Consider the following 21,481-nt stretch of genomic DNA (forward strand, 5'->3'; position numbering starts at 1 on the left):
TCACACCAGTTGAATACTTTCGGTTGGAGACACTCCAAGGCGTGCTGCACGTAAGATCTGTTGGCAACATGAAGGGATGCACTACCAGCCATCCTACCAATAGTATACAGAATGGACCTGAGGGACCTGTCAGTAATCTCACGGATAACAACCTTGCCATCTCTGCTCGGCTGGGAACCTTCCCTGCAATACTGGCGGACATAGTCTCTCACAGAGTCATTCCCCCGGACCGAACCTGACAAAGAAATGGGGGCACCCCGCCTTGACAACCCAGTCAAGAAGTAAATGTCTACGATGGTCAAGGGGATGGATTTTCCCCTAATCTGGAATACTTGGTTGATTGGATCCCAAGCATCAAGCATGTACTGCAGTAAAGAGATCTATGCTCTCATGCTAGAGATACGGAAAAACTTCAGCAGGCCACAGTTCCGCAGCGCGTTCACCGTGATAGGGTCATGGAGAGCAATAATATCTTCTTCTTCATGTTCTCGTTCTCACCATGTAAGGGACATTTTGCTCAAAGATCCCTGCAAAACAAACAAGAGAATGAGTAAGATCCTGAATTTGATGAGAAACTGGCGAAATTTCATCAAAAACTGTGCTAAAAACTCAGTTTTCAAGGCCCAACGCAGGTAGACAGTGTCCTACCTGCGTTGAAGGTCAAGCTGCCTTAAGGCAGCTTGACATTCAACGCAGGTTTCGAATGGACCACCTGCGTTGATGTCAGGGCGCCCTGGCAAAACCCCTGATGCTCAGAAAGACTGGGAAACAAGCACAGAATGGAAATATGAAACCATGAAAAGGAAGAGCTAAGGTTTAGCTCCTACCTGGTCCAGACGGCGTCGAGAATCGTCCACAGAATCTCTCGAAATCAGCTGGTGAAAATCAAGGGGGAAGAGGCACCTCCAAAGCTCCAACAAACCAAGTTCAAATGAAATGGTAAAATGAGAGGTAAAAACACTTTTTAATGGCTTTTTACGTAGTTCAAAGCAAAATATTAGGGTTTTTATCTCATGTCATGTATTTCTAACTAAGTTTGATGCAGCAATTGAGAATGCAGTACTATCCTTGAAAAGAGAAGAGCTAGTAATGGTAAAAAATCAAAATTTGACTATATAAATGAGCAGTTTTAACATAGTTCATGCTCGTTAAAAATAAACATAAGTCCGAGCAGTGTTTTGGCGCATTCAAGCTCGTTAAAAAGTGAACCCATCTCGGTAAATAACCATTGAGTATGTAACCTGATCAACCATAAAAGCCTTGGTCGTGTTTGCACCGTCACCTCCACTGTTCATTTGGTCGATCGTTTACCTCCATATGATTGTTTACCCATTTTGAGGAACAACTGCGAAGAGTGATTTCACCTAGCCATCCTTGTGACACTGCCGTGATTGGAAAATTCCAACCTGTACCTGGAATCAACTGCTAACCCTGTTCATCACTCGTTCCTCAGAAGACGAGTCTTCTTTAAGCTCTTTTCAATTGACTCGTAAAATATGAAAAGATTGCCGAGTTTTGGCCTTCCAGCTCGTTAAACCGACCGGAAGTGCTATCCCTCCTCTAGATTTTAATCTTTTTGGACCTGAGGGATTATTGCACAAAAAGATCGAGCGCTTGTTTTGTTCGGCTCGTTAAAACTATCGAAAACTCATCCCTTCTGTATTGTTTTATACTTTTTCGGACTTAAGGGATTAGATGACGAAAAAGGAATTTTGGAGTTAACTTCATGTACCTTTTCAGACTCTCTAAAAATGAAAAGGGTCAAGTTTTCCTTGTCGTTAGACTCGTTAAAATCACTAAATAGCGACAAACTTGTCTTTAGACGAGAACGAGTTTCACTATCGCTAAGCTCGTTAAAACATAGTGATGGGCTTGCCCGAAGGGCAGGTTATAGAACAAGCATATGTTATCCTCCTCAAGCTTGACAAAAATAAAGAGGTACTGGTCAGAAATGACTGGGGAAAAATTGGGAAAAAATCAAGAAAACTTTGATGGTAGCAAGTCGCTCTTGAACATGACACTTTTCCTCCGTACCACAATCGGGTTGGGTTGTTTCATTCACCGGTCACATCACCATGGTCTCGCCATACCATCCATACTTGGGGTAATGCTACCGATCCATCGCATCAGTGTTGCCACATGTTCAAGAGAAGTCGTTCAGAAAGAGTCAACCGGGTCCCATCCACTACCATACATTATCCTTCATCCATTTCATGACCGCCACCCTGAATCATATGTCACAGTTTGTTTTCACCTCCATTAAAATCATTAGCTCCGTTCCGTGTCACTGATGTGGGATTCATTAAGGCCCTCCTTTGACAGATCGCTTCTTGTCGACATCAGCTCATTATCCAAGAAGTTGATCTAGGAACAACCCCTTTAGTACTTTGAAGCTTGCATGCCTCAATGGCAAGTTTCTCACTTCCGGCGACAGGTATACATCAATGACCTTCGACCAGAAGATTTTGCGTGGTGTTTGACGCCAAGTCCTTTATTCACACCACGTGAATTGTACTGCAGTACCTTGAGGGTCATTACCATTATCGGTGATTCCTCTCACGCTTGTTAACGGTTTACATCATTGACCGGTAATCAAGCGATGTCTTTCCATGTTCGACTTCAGCGCAATTCTCACATGGATCGACTTGTACTTAGAGTGAAGATCGAACGAGTTTGAAGACCCCGGATCTAGTTTCATCCATCCGGGCTGCAATATATATTCAGGAAAAATAAAGACATTTGAGATGTACATCATTGCAGCAGATGATCATCCTACTCAAAGGATGATAATTTCGCCAAAATTATCAGTCTACCATCAGACGATCGTCTGTTCTATGTACAAAAATGAATTTATAAAGCTGAGCATGGGAATGCCCGCCTCAGCTAGATCATGAAAGCAGTATGAATCATAATGTATTGTATTGTATCTTATTACAAGTCTCCTCCCAACAAATGGATGGACTTCGGACTCTCCTGGATAAAGCATTTCACCCGATAAACGGCCTCATACTTTAGGGGGCAACTGTTATAGACATTTTTGTGCCTTGCATCACTGAGCATGAAATGTCAATAATCTAAGGGATCCAAAGTCCCTAAACATGTTGTTCCTACCCCTAGAGGAACAAGGCCAACAAACCACAGCAATTCACAGAAGTTCTCCACTTGAAAACACTCAAAAACAAGCCAATTCTGGATCATGTCAACTGCTCCACTGAGCATCTGCGCTGAATGTCAACTGCTCCACTGTCTACCTGCGTTGAATGTCAACTGCAACAAAGGCTACTTGCGCTGAGCGTAACTGGACAAGTGGCAGGCTCATTTCTCAAGGTGTCAATGCTCAGGAAGCTTCCAAAATGACACTTGCATCAGGGAATTCGACTGGTGATGAGTAAGAGGTTCCAAATCTCCAAGTGGAAGCAAGAACCTCCAAGTGGACTCAAGAACTGAGAGAGGGAGAGGACACTAGTCAGATCTCAAGCTGACTCATCCTCTCTCCAAAACATCTATATATAGATCTCTCCTCCATGGGATCTAGAGGCTGGAATTTGGTGATTGCAAAGAATTGATGTTGGTTTGAGGTTGGATCATTGGGTGCTTAATGCTTTGAAGGGAGCTGAAGAAGGAATTCCATTCTGCTGGGAAGGAGATGCTGGATTGGAGCCCTATGGGTTGTATCTCTTCCTGAACCTTGTTATCAATCAATAAAGCTATCTTGGTTCTTTCCTATATGCTGGTGTATTTTGTATGATTTGCATTAGTATATTTGATTTACTTCTAATCCTGAATCATTTATGAATATGTATATTTGCCTTTGTGTTGTGTTCTTCTCTTGTCGCAAGTAGCTGTTCTCTTGTCACAGGTAGTTGTTCTCTTGTGATCTCGTGGGAATCAAGTAGCTGTTCTCTTGAACAAGCGAGGAGGCAAGTAGCTGTGGACACCCAAAGAGAAGAGGATCTAGATCGAGGGACAACCGGAAGACAACGGTAAGTCTACCAATCTCTCCTCTTTCACATTTCATAAAGGAAGAAACCGAAGTAGCTGTATCTGTTTGTTGCTAAGGTACTGTCACACCTTAGGTGGATAGGATCGTCCTGTATAGGAATTTTTCCCCATAACAGACCCCCAGGAGCTTTGAACCTGGGCATATATAAATCGTATTCATCTCTTATTTCCATACTGAAATTTTCTTTTCTGATGAATCTTCAGAGAAAATACCATCCTCATCCCAATTGTCCTCCAAATTGTAGAGGCAATGACTTTTGAATATCTGATGACAATAATACTAAATTTATTGTTTGTGCATAGATTGATCCTATTCGGGTACTACGAATCTGAAAAACTATATGAATTCTAGAAAAAAACCCATATTTCTCTATATATTAGAGTGATTGAATGGAAGGACAAATTTAAAAAAACAAAGGAATTGAATGGAAATGGAGAGAAAGAAGTGGAGGTCTTAGATTATCTTAGGGATGATGATATTCAAGAACGTAGGAGGTAGTCTTCTCAACACTCACGAGTCATTAGCGTGGCTAAGAGCCTGCAAAATATGTCGTCTAATAGAAAGTGGGGAGAGAATGTAAGACACATAAAATGGAAACCCAATAAAATGTATATTAATTGATCTTAAAAAATGATGTACAATGTGTGCATATTAATACATACAAGAAACAGTTAATCAATTCCTGGGAGTTCTTGGACTTCAATAACTACCCAAACTAACCCAAGGTTAATCCCGAGGATTAGCTATCTAATATTCCCCCTTTATCCGAAGGGATGTACCAAAGTCCAAGAATGAGAGCTCAAAATGCAGAAATGCATCTCAACCAAGAGTTGAATGTCTCTCAAGAAATGGTTTTTAAGGATGACCACAAACCAATATGGGAGAAATCAAGGTCTCAACCAACACTAACTCTAAAACCTTCATAGCAGTTCCGAGAACAATAAAAAATTTGGTTTTAAGTTGACCACAAACTCTGGAACTATCACAACATTTCCTCAAACAATTCCAAATATGGAAGTTCTCAATCAACTCAAATCTGACTCAACCTCGCTTGACATCTCGAACTCAAACCTGTAGCAGACCATCAACAATTTCCCCTTTGTCGGATACAGGGTGAGAAGTACTCTTCATCACTGTAAGGCTGGTCATCACTCTGGAACATATTCTTTGATATGACTTGTAAATCTTCTTGGTTGTTTTTGTCCAATCCCAAGAAGCAATCCATTCGAAATTTACCTTCTCTCTTGCAGTAGTCTTCTTTCTGGAACATCTATTTGTATGATGATTTCACTTTCCACAATGCTCACACGGGTGAAGATAAAAACACTGATCTTTCACATGTCCAACTCTATTACACTATTGGCATCTATCAACTTGTTCTGGAACAACACCGTCCATAAATCCAACACTTCGGAATTGTATAGGTTTAGCAAAATATGGAATGTGAAAAGATACATCCAGAATATCCTTGTTGTAACCTAAACCAATTCTGTGTTTATTGTGTGTAATCTCTTCCCATGGTCTTATAAAAGTTTTGGTGACGATAGGCTTCACATTTGTATGCAAATGACTCTCACATACATTTTCCTGAACATGACTTTCCACTGCACCCAAATTTGCGTTTGAAATCACTTCATTACTTTGATCATTTTATGACTGATGATTGGGCTCAAACAAATTGTTGTTCTGAACAAGAACAGGTTCATAATTCTTCTTTTGTGATTCATGTAGTTCATCTTGTTGAAACTGGGACTCTAGCTCCAAGAATTCAATTTTTCTTTCGCATTTTGCAAACAGCAATGGATGTGATAAACGTGTCCTTGCTGGAACTGGGACTTACCTGCTATTGACTTCGTGTGCAGCTCAACATGGTCTTCAAGAGGAAAATAGTATTTTAAATTCCAAGCTTCCTTTTTCGGTTGTGGTTATTCAACTTCAAGTTGGACCAGAACTTGACGTTCAACTTATATTCTTATGGGTTTCATTTCTTCAACAAATAACTTACAATTTTTTTTTTTACATCTACTCACAAATGTGTATCTGTCAAATTGAAACCTCCTCAAATCTGTTGCACAAAATATGGATTCAGAAATCAACTTTTATCACGTTCTGAGCAACAATGCATGAAAATTTTGGTTGTTGTGCTCAATCACTATCGGGTAGTGACGACGACATTATCGAGCATCCAGAGGTGGACAACATAGAACTCACAACACAGTGGTCTTTTCACCAAAATTCATCGTCGACACATTCTTTCACTGATTCTTGATTCATTCACCGATCCAATCCAGCCATGTCGTCTCGGAGTCCACATCCTTGATCGCCGTTGAGGAAGCAACCCTCTTTATTGTTGTCTCTGTCTGCATGAAGGCACAAGCACAACTTCAAATCTCCTTTCAAATCCAACTATTTAGCCTATAGGAATTCACCAAAAGTCTGAGAAAGAAGCAACGAATGCCCAGAATGACCACAAAAGGAGCGGCTCAAGTCAAAGGCGGATAAACTTCTCGCTTTGATACCACGATAAGACACATAAATTGCAAACCAAATCAAATGTATATTAATTGATCTCAAACAATCATGTACAATGTGTATATATTAATACATACAAGAAACAAAAGAATTAGTTCACGGGAGTTCTTGGACTTCAATAACTACCCAAACTGACCCAAGGTTAATCCCGAGGATTAGCTATCTAACAGAGAAGCTAGAAAACCCTCCACCATTGAAGTAGAAGATGATGGGCAAGGAGGACCCCAAATCCTCATTCTTTCTAGTCTCCTCTGGCTCCTTTGATTCCCCCTCCACGAGCACGAATAGATGAACCGAGACTCCCATCTTGGTACCGATGACAAAGTCCTTGGTGTGAACTCTTTGTCTGGCCGTGCTTGTTGTCTGCAGTCAGCTAACTAACCTCAAAGACAATCATTACAACATTAAAGTGTGTAAGGGGTTGCAAAAACAATAGTTGCTTCTCCTTTGCTTGTGCTTGGATTTTATCCTTTCGCACCATCTCATGCAAATCAAAATCGAATAGAGTGGGCAGGGAAATTCAGAATGTTAAAAGTCCACGGGAAAATTCAAATTCAAATCAATGTGAAGCTTTTAATTTATGGATAATTCAGATCATCATGCTCATGGTGGATCATCCACATAAGCCATGGATGATGAGTCTTAATTTCAACCATTTCCATAACTGCGTAACAGATTGGAGACAATGGTGGTGGTCGAGACGGTGGTCGAAGAACGAGATGCTTTCACATCAATCGGGGAAAGTAGAAAATCCATCTACCAGATTTTCCAAAAGGTCGAAGACTAGGCCAATATTTTTTCCATATTTAGTGGATGATAATATAATATTATTTAGTAAAAAAAATATGAAATCATAAAATATTATTTAATTAAAAAAATATTAAATCACTCATTAATTTAGTATATAATATTCAAAATATTCATTATAAAAAATATTAAATCAATCATTAATTTAGTATATAATTTCAAGAAATTTCTAAGTTGTAGTGTTTGAATCATGTTTTTGATGGTGAAAATGGTATCCAAGTAAAAACATTTCAAGAAATTTTGAAGTTGCATTGTTTGAATCATGTTTTTGATGGTGAAAATGAATTCAACGCCATCAAAAATTTGACAAATATAATTTAGATTTACAAAAATCTCTACCAAATTTGTCAAAATATTGCAAAAATTTCAATGATTTTCAATGCAAAAAAGCAAGTTGATTAGAACATTGATAATTTTTTTTATATAATATCAACGTCTAACGAGGCGGAGGAATTGCCCGGAGGGCCAAAAGTGGCCGGAATCTGGGCAAAAAAATTTCAAAAAAACTTGTAGTCACTGTTTGAATCGTGTTTTTGATGGTGGAAATGGATTCAACACCATCAAAAACATCTAGGACACATAAAATTTTGAAATTTAACAACTATCACTTGGATTTACAAAAATCTTGGCCTGATTTTCTCTAAATATGACCCGAATTTCCATAACTTTCCGGGCAACTCCTCCACCTCGTTAGACTAAGCGTAATATCAACCCACCATATTCACCACTAGAAACATTTAATATTATTTAATACTTACGATATTCCCGGTAAGAATACTGCATGTCATATCAACCAGCTGTATACAAGGTCTAAAGGTATTTAATATTCGCAGTATTCACGGTAAGGTATTTAAATTTCAGTCAGCCAATATACAGGTGGATGACACTTTATCCGTTGATGGTAATGTAATGTCCTTCTAGTCGTCGAATACAGCTGGTTGATGTGTGTTCTTCCGTGAATACCGCGAGTATATAATATGACATACAGAATCCTTACCGTGGATTTCGCAAATATTAAATAATTTTCGAATACAGTTTGTTGATATGACATACAGAATCCTTACCGTCGATATCACAAATATTAAATGAAATTCGAATACAGTTTGTTGATATGACCTACAGAATCCTTACCGTGGATATCGCAAATATTAAATAACATTAAATACTTATAGTCATGAATATATTGGGTGGATATGATATATAGAATAACATTAAATACTTAGTCGTGAATATAGTGGGTGGATATGATATATAGAACTTTTTATAATAAACATTGTGAGAATTAAATATTAAGCACTAAGTTAATAATTGACCCAGTGGCGTTTCATATTTTACTTTAAATATTATTTTATTATAAATATTATTTTATTCACATCAAACAAATAACATGTAAAAAAACATTAACCTATCACATAATGGATGCTTAAGTTTTGCTGTATGAATACAACTAGATGAAGCATTATTTTAGTGGATAGCAAATTTAGTGGAATACGGCCTGTTGATATGACCTATTGAGTCTCGCTTATGAACACTGAATAGAGCTTAAGCTATATAGGAGTGCAGGACCCTGGAGGCAACATTATATGGTGACCCCTCCAACGATATTTAATACTATATGGGGTTAACTATGGTGAGCCTTGCAACGATAAATCATGCTGATATGTTTAAAATCTTCCGTCCTTGAGTGGTAGAGTGACCAGTTGCAGAGAGTCACTGGAATCGTTTTTCATCTATTGTTTAGTGTTTGATGATTGTTCCACTGTTATCAATAATTTATGAACCATGAATAGATGGAAAATTTTCCCCAAATTTCGAAGCTCTAAACGTTCTTCTGCACATGGCTCTTCTTCTCCCATTGTCACTCCCTCTGCTCCTGTCCCGGAAATTCCCGGTGATATTCTCCCCCGTCCTCCCATTGCACCAGTACATGGCTCTTCTTCTCCCAATGTCACTCCCTCTGCTCCTGTCCCGGAAATTCCCGGTGATATTCTCCCCCGTCCTCCCATTGCACCAGTACATGGCTCTTCTTCTCCCAATGTCACTCACTCTGCTCCTGTCCCGGAAATTCCCGGTGATATTCTCCCCCGTCCTCCCATTGCACCAGTACATGGCTCTTCTCCCAATGTCACTCCCTCTGCTCCTGTCCCGGAAATTCCCGGTGATATTCTCCCCCGTCCTCCCATTGCTCCACCAGATGTACCCTCCTCTTCGACCCCCTCTTCTAGCGTTCTTAAGGAGCCGGATCATACTAAGCGGATCAGAGGAGCTGCTGGTGGAGTTGATCCTGGGAATGTAAATGCCGATCTCAATGACCTTAGCAATTACATATCGCAGTACTTGGCATTCATCAAGGTCTTTTCTATCCACTCTCTGCATTTCTCTATTTTTTCATATGAGACGAAAATGAGAAAATTATGTTAGGATTTCATAAAACCAAACTCTATATATATATTCATTCGAACAACCAAACATTTCAAAATATATATATATATTTTCGAAAAAACATTTAAATAAATGCTAAGAAATATAATGGATATTTACCATGGCAATGTATATTAACCAGAGTTCAACGCAACTTCTTCCCCAAACATGTCCACTGTGAAAATAAATAAGATTAATCCAGTAAGAAACATCTTTTGTTCGTCTCCGTGGGATTTCAATCTATATGTGGAAGTTTAATTGTCACACGGTTGGGATATTTTAGGGTTATATTTTATTTTGTAGAGATTTACTGGAATAGCAAATCTAATTTCTATATAATTCAAGGTGAAAGAGTTTTTCAGAGGTTAAATTTATCTATGTATTCCAAAGCACATTTTAAACCCTTGAAAATTTATAATTTTTTAATTATCATATGGTTTTGATATTTTAGGGTTATATTTTATAGTTTAGTTTGTGGAGATTTATAGTAATAGTAAATATAATTTGTATAATCTAAGGTGTAAGAGTTTTTCAAAGGCTGAATTTATCTATACATTCCAAAATACATTTTAAATATTGAAAATTTACAATTTTTTAAATTATTTTATAGTTTTATTGTGAAAAAAAAATATTTAGTGAGTTATGTGTAGCTTGTAAATTCTTTTTTTTGATATGGTTAAAATGCACTGAATATGCTTATAGTATTTACCATGGTATTTGCCATTCGTATCTCTTATGGTATTTTCCTTCATTTTTTCCAGGGAAAATAATAAAATAAGGTTTCTAAAGAGTCCATTAGGCTTATAAAAGGGAATAGGATCTAGGCATTTGGATTATTTTGACTTGTCTATCTATTTGTGTTTTGTGGAGAACTCTTTGCATGTTTGATCACGGGACTAAAACCAAGTTGAGACTTTTGTCTGGTAGATCTAGATCCATACAGAGTTCACGATTATGCTTCAGTGTCATTGTTTTCTAGTGGATCCATCTAGGGTTCACAATTATGCTTCAGCCTCCTTGTGTTTTGGTGGATTCATCTAGGGTTCATGATTATGCTTCAGTGTCCTTGTTTTCTGGTGGTTCCATCCAGGGTTCACGATTATGCTTAGTGTCTTTGTTTTCTCATTTGATAAGCAATCATGTCTGGCATTACAAAGATTCCGACGTTATTGTATGTGTATGTAATATTTTCTTTAATTAATAATATAAATAAAAAATTGCATTTCCATATTCCTTTGTATTCAGTGTTTTTTATTGCAAACAATTTTAATTAGAACACTAAATTGTGCCAAATCTATTAAAAGATTTAACATTTGAGATCTTACAATAGTATCACTGAGAGTTTTAAGCAAAAGACTTCTGTGAGAATTATTCTCACCCTAGCCAGCACTTCCATTTTCGATGGTATTTAAGTCAACTGCGAGTTCGAGGAACTAATCTTGATCTATATTGGGGCAGAGGATTTCTCTCTCATATATATATATGGGTTTTTGGCGTTGATGGTTTTCTGGGTTGGTCTCTGTGCTTCCCAGTGGGGTTTATCTCATCTAGATCGTAACTGTCTTAATCACTTTGAAAGATCACAGGCCCAGATCCATCGCAGATCAAGCATATCTTGATCTGATCTGTGACTTTGATAGAAGATCGAGGTTGCCGCATAGGAAGGTCGAATATGTGCTGAAGATAAACCCTCTTGTATTACATTCCAAATCGATCTTGTTAGTGGTTGATCCATTGCTCAGATTAGTGCTTAGAAGCGTGGGAGATCATTTGAAAGCTGGTAGCCAAAATTTATTTGATGTTGTTGAAGGCGGAGAAGCACTACACCAATGAACTAAGTGGATCGTAGACCGTGGGTACGTTGATCCGGTCAACACACGAGATCAGAAAGGCTCTGTCTTTTAAGGCTGCGAGGCTCAGTTGAAGCGCTGAAGGGCCAAATTCATCAATCACCTGGGCATGTGAAGGACCGCTATCAGCTGGAAACAATTGTTTGAGGCTAGTCGTATCCTTGGATGATTGTATTTTGAAGTGCCAGAAATCGAAGTGAAAGCGTGATTCACTGTGATTGGAAGTCAAATCACATTGTCAGAGAGAATTAAAACTATTGTACACACCACCTGTAATACATCGATTTGAAATCTATGAGAGTCTGAGGTATGCACAGATAGAGTATGTAATCTCCCGTAGAACGTGAGCATATACAATGTGAGTATATGGTTGAGTATAGTGAGATTAAGTCGATTGCAGATTTCCCGAATATTTGAGAATCTGAGGGATATGGGCGCAGTCAATTTTTTGACAGCGCCTATGTCTATCGAATTTTGAAATAGAAATTTGCAATCGACTTAAGGATGGCCAGTTGAGTACCCTAAATCATGAACATATAGTGCCAAGGGCAAATATTGTTGCCTGAGGTGCAACTCGTTTTTCGGACTATACATATCATTTCGATTTTTGGTTCTGGTTCTCTCGAGCATCGGCATAGTAATAGCTCACTACGTTGGGATCCATGAAGGCGATGTTGAAATATAATTTCACCTGCGCCCATTTATTTCCGGAAAAACTGCCATAATTTTCCTCGCACCACCTTTCACGTAGCGTGGTATTTCTTGGGGAGGCAGTGAGCATTCCGATCAGCCGACGCATGTCCATAGTGGACTTTCCAAAACCACTTCCCCTGCAGGGAAAGTTCGGAAAGATGGGAGCTCTGAGGGATTGCCCTCAACCGTTCGATTGAATCAACGACTGTGTACAAGCCTGCAGCACATGGAGTTAACGTGAAGTAAAAGGTTTCACTGACCGTCAGGTTTAACAGTAATGTAATTAATGAAATTTACGATGGTTGGTAGAATGTAGGTGAAAAGTTTAATTTTATTATTTGTTTAAGTCACAGGAGTATGGCATAGGATATAGTTTTTTTTTTTATGTTATGCATTGTAATGAAAAACTCGCCGTAGTGCGAATGAAGAAATTTTTCACACAGTAGTGAAAAAGGGTAATGTATGTTTTTTTTATTGAAATGCATTCTCCAGTAGTAATGAAGTGAAGAACGCAGTGCATTATAATGAAGTGAAGAACGCAGCGCATTATAATGAAGTGAAGAACGCAGCAGGGCATCTGTATTGAAGAAATTTTTACACAGCAGTGTAAAGAATGAAGGAACACAGCAGTTAATTTTTATGAGACAGAGTAATTTTATTTGTGCATCTGAAGCAGTGTTTGTGAAATCCCTCTGTGAGAGGAAGAAATTTGTAACAGCAGTTGTCTTTGATTAATCAATACAAGTTTATTTTGGTGTGTGAAACTCTGTTCTTCATCTCGAGCAAACAATTTTGTTTTTGGCTTCCCAGTGCAAAACAAAGCATTTTCTCTGTTCAGATTTTTGTTTGAAATTACCAGAAATTTCCAACATGGTATCGGAGCCTGTCCAAGCTCTTTGAAGGTGTCAAAGACACTGAAGGAAGGATTTTCTTGCTGCAGCAACGTCTCCAGCAGAGTGAAGACTCAGTCAAAAAAGATTCAAAGGTATTTCTCAAGTTTTTTTTGTGCTACTGTTGAAGACAGTCAGTGATTTTTAAATACACAGTCAAGTAATTTTGAAGCATAGTTTAGAGTGCAAGAATGGTTGGCTCCAGCATCAACACCAGCACTAGCATGGGTATCATTAATACCCAGCTTCCACAATTTAATGGGAAAAACTATGACTACTGGGTAATAACTATGAGAGCCCTATTTGCTTCTCAAGATTTATGGGAATTAGTTGAGGATGGTTTTGAAGAACCAGCAGATGAAAATGAGTTTAATAGGTTAATTCAGGCAGGGAAGTATCTATTGAAGAGCAATAAGAAGGATTCTAAAGCCCTCCTCTTCTTATATCAAGAAGTGTATGAGAGTGTGTTTCCAAGGATAGCAGCAGCGAAGACATCCAAAGAAGCATGGCAAACTCTCAAGAGAGCCTATCAAGGCATGGAGAAAGTGAAGACAGCAAAACTACAGTTGCTGAGGACAGATTTTGATAATCTATGCATGAAGGAGTCAGATAATATTGACTCATTCTTCACACAAGTGATTGGTCTGGTCACACAGATAAGGTCTCATGGAGAGATTCTTGAAGAAATGAGGATTGTGGAGAAACTATTGAGGGTCCTACCCTCAAAGTTCGATGTGATTGTCACCACCATAGAAGTGACAAAGGATCTCACAAATTTCTCAATTGATGAACTTCATGCATCACTGATAACACATGAGCAGAGATTGAGTAGAAATGAAAACTTATCTCTAGAGCATGCCTTCAAGACCCAGATGTTCTTTGGAATAGGAAGAGGTCAAGGCAGAGGAAACAAGAGAGGAAGAGGCAGAAGCCAAAACAGAGGTGGAAGAAACAGTCCAGCAAATGCTCAAGGAAGAGGCAGTGATCCAATTCAGAACCAAGGGCAAGGCAGCAGTCAACAAAGTGGACAACATCATGCTCAAGGACAAAGGTATGAAAAATCCAATGTCCAATGTTATTATTGTAAAAAATATGGGCATTATGCAAATGAATGTAGGAAGAAGCAGCATGATATGAATAATAGATCTAATGCAAATTTCACTAGAGAAAATATCAGCCAAGATAATTTGTTGTTAGCTTGTAATATGGCTGAAACAAAGAGTGATGATATATGGTTTCTAGACTCCGGTTGCAGTAACCATATGACAGGGAACATAGCCCTGTTTTCTAAGTTAGATCAGAGTGTGAAGTCACAAGTCACACTTGGGACTGATAGTAAAGTTTCTGTTATGGGAAAAGGAGAAGTAAATATCCTAACAAAGAAAGGTGAAAAGAAAACCATAGCAGATGTCTATTATGTTCCTAGAATGAAGTGTAACCTCTTAAGTATTGGACAGCTTGTTCAAAAAGGTTACAATGTTTCTTTTGTGAATGATGTATGCACCATCATGGATAGAGCACCCAACAAACGATGTATTGTTGAAGTAAAGATGACAAGGAACAGGATGTTCCCTCTCAGGATAAAAGTAGATTTGAAAGATGGAGTAGAAATTGCAGCAGTTACACAAGAGGCTTTCCAAAGCGAACCAAAAGATGAAAATTGGTTGTGGCACTTGAGATTTGGACATCTCAACTTTGGAGGTCTTAACTTGTTGAGTAGAAAAGGAATGGTAAGAGGATTACCATTGATAGAGAAACCAGACAACCTTTGTGAAGGTTATATCTTGGGGAAACAACACAGAGAAAGTTTTCCATCAGGGAAAAGCATAAGGGCAAAAGCACCCTTAGAGATTGTTCACTCAGATTTATGTGGACCGATGCAAACTCCATCACTTGCAGGCAGCCAATATTTTCTAACATTCATTGATGATTTTACTAGAAAAACTTGGGTTTATTTCCTGAAGAACAAAAGTGAAGTGTTTGAAAGACTTTACAATTTCAAGGCACTTGTAGAAAACCAAAGCGGTTTTCATATCAAAGTTCTAAGGACTGATAGAGGAGGTGAATATATCTCTAAGGAATTTCTACCTTTTTGTAGAGAAAATGGAATTCATAAGCAGTTTACCACAAGGTACACTTCGCAGCAAAATGGAGTTGCCGAAAGGAAGAATATGACAATCATGGATATGGCGATGAGTATGTTAAAGGCAAAGCATTTGCCAAATGATTATTGGGTTGAAGCTGTACACTGTGCAACATATATTTTGAATAGATGCCCTACAAAAGCAGTCATGAACAGAGTGCCGGAAGAAGCATGGAGTGGGAGAAGGCAAGGAGTCACCCACATGAAAGTTTTTGGATGTGTGGCTTATGCACACATTCCAGATCAGCTAAGGAAGAAGTTGGACAGCAAAGGGGAGAAATGTATTTTCATTAGATACAGTGAGGAATCGAAAGCTTACAGGTTGTATAACCCATCCACCAAGAATTTTTTTGTGAGCAGAGATGTTCATTTCATTGAGGAGGAAGCTTGAGATGGAAGCATAGAGAAAACAATGAATGTTAAAAACTCTTTGTCATATGATGAAGATGATGAGGAGATAGCTGAAATACATCCCCAAACAGCAGCGCCAACACAAGGACAGCAAGAGACACCCTTGAGGAGAAATGAAAGTGCTTCTCCAAGCACACCACAAGGAGGAAATTCAAGTGCTTCTTCAAGCATTTGTACACCAAATGAAAGAGGTAAGAAGTTCAGAAATTTAAGTGACATTTATGAGCAAGAGGCAGCAAATGAAGGTATGAACTCTTTGTTTGCTTTATATTGTCATGTTGATGACCCTGTTCATTTCGAAGAAGCAATTAAATATAGGAAATGGATAGAAGCTATGGATGAGCAGATCAATGTTATAGAAAGAAACAAGACATGGGATTTAGTTGAACTACCAAAAGGAAAGGAAGTCATTGGAGTTAAATGGCTTTACAAGACCAAGAGTAATGCTGAAGGCAAAATAGAAAGACACAAGGCAAGACTTGTTGTCAAAGGATATAAGCAGCATTATGGGAGAGACTATGAGGAAACTTTTGCACCGGTTGCAAGAATGGAAACCGTGAGACCAGTGCTATCCATAGCAGCACAAAACAAGTGGAAAGTTTACCAAGTAAACATGAAGTCAACATTCCTAAATGGAGTGTTAATGGAAGAGGTTTACATTGAACAACCTCTAGGCTATGAAAAGAAAGGCCAAGAGCACAAAGTATGCAGATTGAAGAAAGCTCTTTATGGGATGAAGCAAGCACCAAGAGCATGGTATAGTAGGATAGATTCTTATCTACTGGAAAATGGATTTGAAAAGTGTGAGGGAGAACCCACCCTCTACATCAAAGAAAATGATGGTAAAATTCTAATTGTTGTGTTATATGTTGATGATGTTATTTTCACAGGAAATGATGATTATCATATTGAAAATTTCAAAGCAGTCATGAAAGAAGAATTTGAAATGAGAGACATGGGTTTGCTGAGATACTTCTTAGGAATAGAAGTAGAACAAAATGGAAATGGGATTTTTATCTCATTGCAAAATATGTTAATGAAGTGTTGGAAAGATTTAATATGCAGGAGAGCAAGGCAGCAGTCACTCCCACAGTGATGGGATTAAAACTCAGCAAAGAGGACAACAACAAGGATTTTGATCCTAGGTTGTACAAGAGCATAGTTAGCAGCCTCATGTATTTGACTGCAACTAGGCCATATATAATGCATGCTGTTAGTTTATTTCCAGATTCATGGAGAGGCCAAAAGAAGCACATTGGCAGGCAACAAAAAGGATTCTGAGGTATATTAAAGGTACTAAAAGGTTTGGCATTTTATATACTACCTCAGAATGTTCAGATTTAATTGGATACACTGATAGTGATTGGGCTGGAAGTGTAAATGATCAGAAAAGCACATCCGGTTATGTTTTTCACATGGGTTCAGGAGCCATTTCATGGGCTTCTAAAAAACAACCTATTGTAGCGTTGTCTACAGCAGAGGCAAAATATGTGGCAGCTACAGCAGCAGCATGTCAAGCAGTTTGGATGAGAAGGATGTTAAGAAGTTTATGCCAAGAGCAAATAAAAGGAGCTGTGATTTTTTGTGACAATACCTCAGTTATTGCATTATCCAAGAATTCTATGTTTCATAAGAGAAAGAAACACATTGACACAAAGTTTCACTACATCAGGGAATTGGTTAACAATGGATAAATTGTTTTAAAAAATTGCAGGACTCAGGAGCAGGTTGCAGATATTCTAACCAAACCATTGGGGCAGAAAAGTTTTGAACTTTTGAGGAAATGTTTGGGTATGACTGATAACTCCGCAGTTGAAATTAAAAGGGAGTGTTGAAATATAGTTTCACCTGGGCGCATTTATTTCCGGAAAAACTGCCATGGCTTTCCCCACACCACGTTTCATGCAGCGTGGTATTTCTTGGGGAGGCAGCGAGCATTCCGATCAGCCGACGCGTGTCCACAGTTGACTTTCCAAAACCACTTCCCTGGCAGGTAAAGTTCGAAAAGATGGGAGCTCCGGGGGATTGCCCTCAACCATTCGATTGAATCAACGGTTGTGTACAAGCCTGCAGCACATGGAGTTAACGTGAAGTAAAAGGTTTCACTGACCGTGAGGTTTAACAATGATGTAATTAATGAAATTTACGATGGTTGGTAGAACGTAGGTGAAAAGTTTAATTTTATTATTTGTTTAAGTCAAGGGAGTATGGCATAGGATATATTTTTTTTTTATGTTTTATGTTTTTATGTTATGCATTGTAATGAAAAACTCGCAGCAGTGCGAATGAAGAAATTTTTCACACAACAGTGAAAAAGGGTAATGTATGTTTTTTTTTATTGAAATGCATTCTCCAGCAGTGTGCATTGTAATGAAGTGAAGAACGCAGCAAGGCATATGTATTGAAGAAATTTTTACACATCAGTGTAAAGAATGAAGGAACAGAGCAATTAATTTTTATGAAACAGTAATTTTATTTGTGCATCTGAAGCAGTGTTTGTGAAATCCCTCTGTGAGAGGAAGAAATTTGTAATAACGGTTGTCTTTGATTAATGAATACAAGTTTATTTTGGTGTGTGAAACTCCGTTCTTCATCTCTAGCAAACAATTTTTCTTTGGCTTCCTTGTCCAAAACAGAGCATTTTCTCTGTTCAGATTTTTTTTTGAAATTACCAGAAATTTTCAACAGGCGATAGAGGCAAACACCAAAACAGATAACAGGGCATGCACGAAATCAAGAAACATGAGCTTGTAAGAAGATATATCCGTGACCGTCTTGTTGATATCTGGATTGATTGTCGACATATCGGTTCTGGTGTTGACCCCGTAGTGTAACGTCCCGTTCTTTGCCTTGTAGCTACCGATGAATGAATCAACAAAGCAAAAAATCCCACAAAGGCCAAGCATAAATCCAGTCAAGTATTTGTTGGCGTTGTAGCAGTGGCCTCCGTTGAAGAAAATGGGTGACATAATAACAACGATAATTGGAAGCAGTTTGACAAGATTGGAGTTGACTTCATTCTCTGTAATGGATTTTTTAGGGGTCTCATCTTCCAGTAACGCATTTGCTAGTCTGGTTGAATCGTGAAATCTTTCAGCCATTGATTAACCAACTTATTTATTACCTTTCTGCCTCAACATTTTATTACTGGGATCTTACTTATGAACCTGTCATGTTTTGACTCTCGAGATTGAGGCGGGCGTTGTGAATAAAAACGTTTGCATAATGGTTCATGTATATATTGTGTATCAATGCATAGATAAGGCCGGTGTATTTCATATATATTCTCATTACAACACTGAGTTGAGATCTCTGTTTCTACGGAATTGGGTTCAATAGCTACATAACAACTTCGAGCCTCTCGTCCAAGTCCGGGTACTTTCCTATGAAATCTGGCACATATGCAAGCCTTGAAATGCGAGAAGACGCAAGAACAACCCCATGGGATTAATACCCATTTCACTCTAAGTCTCTCTCTTGTTTATATGTTGATGTGTGTAGTATCAAGAGCGTGTGCACAGGCGAAATCAGAGTGGGCGTCGGCCTTAACAACAACACATTGTGGTCGAGGCGCTAGATAGGACGTCCAAGAGCTGCACAGACCGAATCAACGCGGGCTCAGACATTGTCAACAACGAATTGGGGATCTTACACAGAACGAATCTGGTATCAAAGCAAACTTGTTACCACACAAAAATTTATAATTTATATTTGACATTAGGGCAATTCAAATTTCATGGCAAGGTCTGCAAGGAAAAATAAATTGTCAGTGAAGCTCGTTGATGGTCTGCAAGGGAAAGATATTGTCAGTGAAACTCATTGATGGTCTGCAAGGGAAAAAAAATAGCCAGTGAAGCTCCTTGGAGAAACTGACACAAAAGCAGAGAAGTTAATTGAAGTCTAAGTTACCAAAGGAAGAAGGGCTCCAGTATGTTCTAAGACTGAAGATTTATCTCTATAGGAATTTTAGATACCGTTTAAGGATTTTAATGTCCATTGTATGTCTTAATCTTGTTTTATAAATTTATGCAAAGGTTTGAGAGATATTTTCCTAGGGGTTGTATATTTAAATATTAAAATTTGTTAGAGCCAAGAAGGATCTATTTTGGTTAATGGACCTTGGTTGATTAGTAAAAAGAGGGTGTTGTGGTTTCATCGAGATTCACATCTACACGCTTGACCCTCGGGAACTCACATATTTGCATCAATAAGTTATTTATTGTGTTTGGGAGCACGTGCAAGTGTTTATCCAAATTAATGGGAATAAAAAAAAAAGAGTGAAGAGAAAGAAAGGGGCTGATATTACTATTATAAACTATTTTTAAAAAAAGTGAGAAGAACGTAAAGGAGTTGTCTTTAGTGCGACTTTTTGGAGATTCCGGTGATAGAATCCGGCGGGAAAATTTGAGGTTAAATCTTGATTTGTATTATTTAAAATGGTTTTTTAACTGCATATTTGGATTCAACGCCCTGAAAAACCCCTGGGACGCTTTGATTGTGCAGAAATTAGCTATCAAACTTGCGATTTCAATAAATTGCTGCCGGATTTTGATCGGAAAAACCCACCAGAAAAGCTTCCAAAAAGTCTCTTTAAAGACAACTCCGAAAGTAAAAAGGGGCTCTAGTTTTGAGATTTATTGTTAGATGTTAAAGATAATTGATATTTATCTAATTTGGTAATTTGGTAGGTGGGAAGATGGGTTTTAAAGAAATCTTAGAAATTATACAAAAATTCATTGATGAGTTAGAGAAAATATATGGTCTTTTACGTACCAATATTTTTTAGACCAAAATAATGGTCAAAGCATAGACTTTTATTGAAAAGAGTCTATGTCATTTTGCAACAAAAGTGCCCATGGGAAGTGAAGGAAAGATAGGGAAGAGAGGCTAAGCTCTTCGCACTTGGATCTGAATTACAATGAATGAAGTCAGTCATAGACCTTCAGAAATTGGAGGAATTAGACACATGTTTGTCCAGGGTGGGGTAGCCAAAATGGAAGAGACAAAGATGGACTCTCAAGCCATCCATGCTTGCGCTAATACAACCGAAATTTTGGGAACAATTTTGTGAAGATGTCAAGTTCATAGTTGCCTCTTGTCTCAACGAGATCATAATTTTAACATCACCTCTACTGCCTTACAATAATGATATCACGAGGGAGATATTGTAGCTGATATTAGAAGCCCTTCAAGGGTTGAACAACATCATGCTTCTTACCTTTCAGAAGTGGTGTAGAATCTTAGAACTCATGGCAGAGTTTAGATTTGGCACATTAATGTTGAATATGGATTGTGACGACTTAATCTTTCAAGTGTTCCAAAACTTTTACACCAACACTACATCAGCTGATCCAAACAGTGTCAAAAACAAGAATGCAAAAAATTGTGTCCTTGTTCTTAGAAGGAGATGCTGACATCTGCAAGATACTAAGATCCAAATTGTTGACCATTTGGAGAAATAAGCTAGTTGTATCACCAACTGCCTATGATCTACTCAAAAGGTTGGTCATGCAAAACATAAAATTTCTTAGAAGAGTGTTGACTAAGAAGGAGCTAAAGAGGATTGGCAGAGGGAGCAAGAACAAAGGAAATAAAACCTATAACAAGAATGAACTAAGAAGGAAAGGACTATGCTTTATCTGCAAGGGATCTTGTGCACTTAACCATGCATGTCAAGGTGATAGGAAGGAGGCAACAAGGACAGATCAAAAGGAGATTACTTCAGATCATG

The 21,481-nt window shown here is 38.2% G+C and overlaps 1 protein-coding gene across 1 annotated transcript in view; it reads left to right on the forward strand.

The window, feature by feature from the left end:
• The first annotated feature begins 8,846 nt into the window (after positions 1 to 8,846).
• Positions 8,847 to 21,481, forward strand: part of LOC149210479 (uncharacterized) — a 72,083-nt gene continuing 59,448 nt past the window's right edge. Inside the window, exon 1 of the mRNA XM_089394433.1 lies at positions 8,847 to 9,694. Coding sequence (XP_089250559.1) covers positions 9,125 to 9,694 — 570 coding nt within the window. The 5' untranslated portion in view covers positions 8,847 to 9,124. The remainder of the gene's footprint in view (positions 9,695 to 21,481) is intronic.

This window comes from Pinus tabuliformis, chromosome 1_2 (genome assembly GCF_031772625.1).
Source record: "Pinus tabuliformis cultivar Carrire ecotype Pingquan chromosome 1_2, CPIR1, whole genome shotgun sequence".
NCBI classification, from domain to species: domain Eukaryota; kingdom Viridiplantae; phylum Streptophyta; class Pinopsida; order Pinales; family Pinaceae; genus Pinus; species Pinus tabuliformis.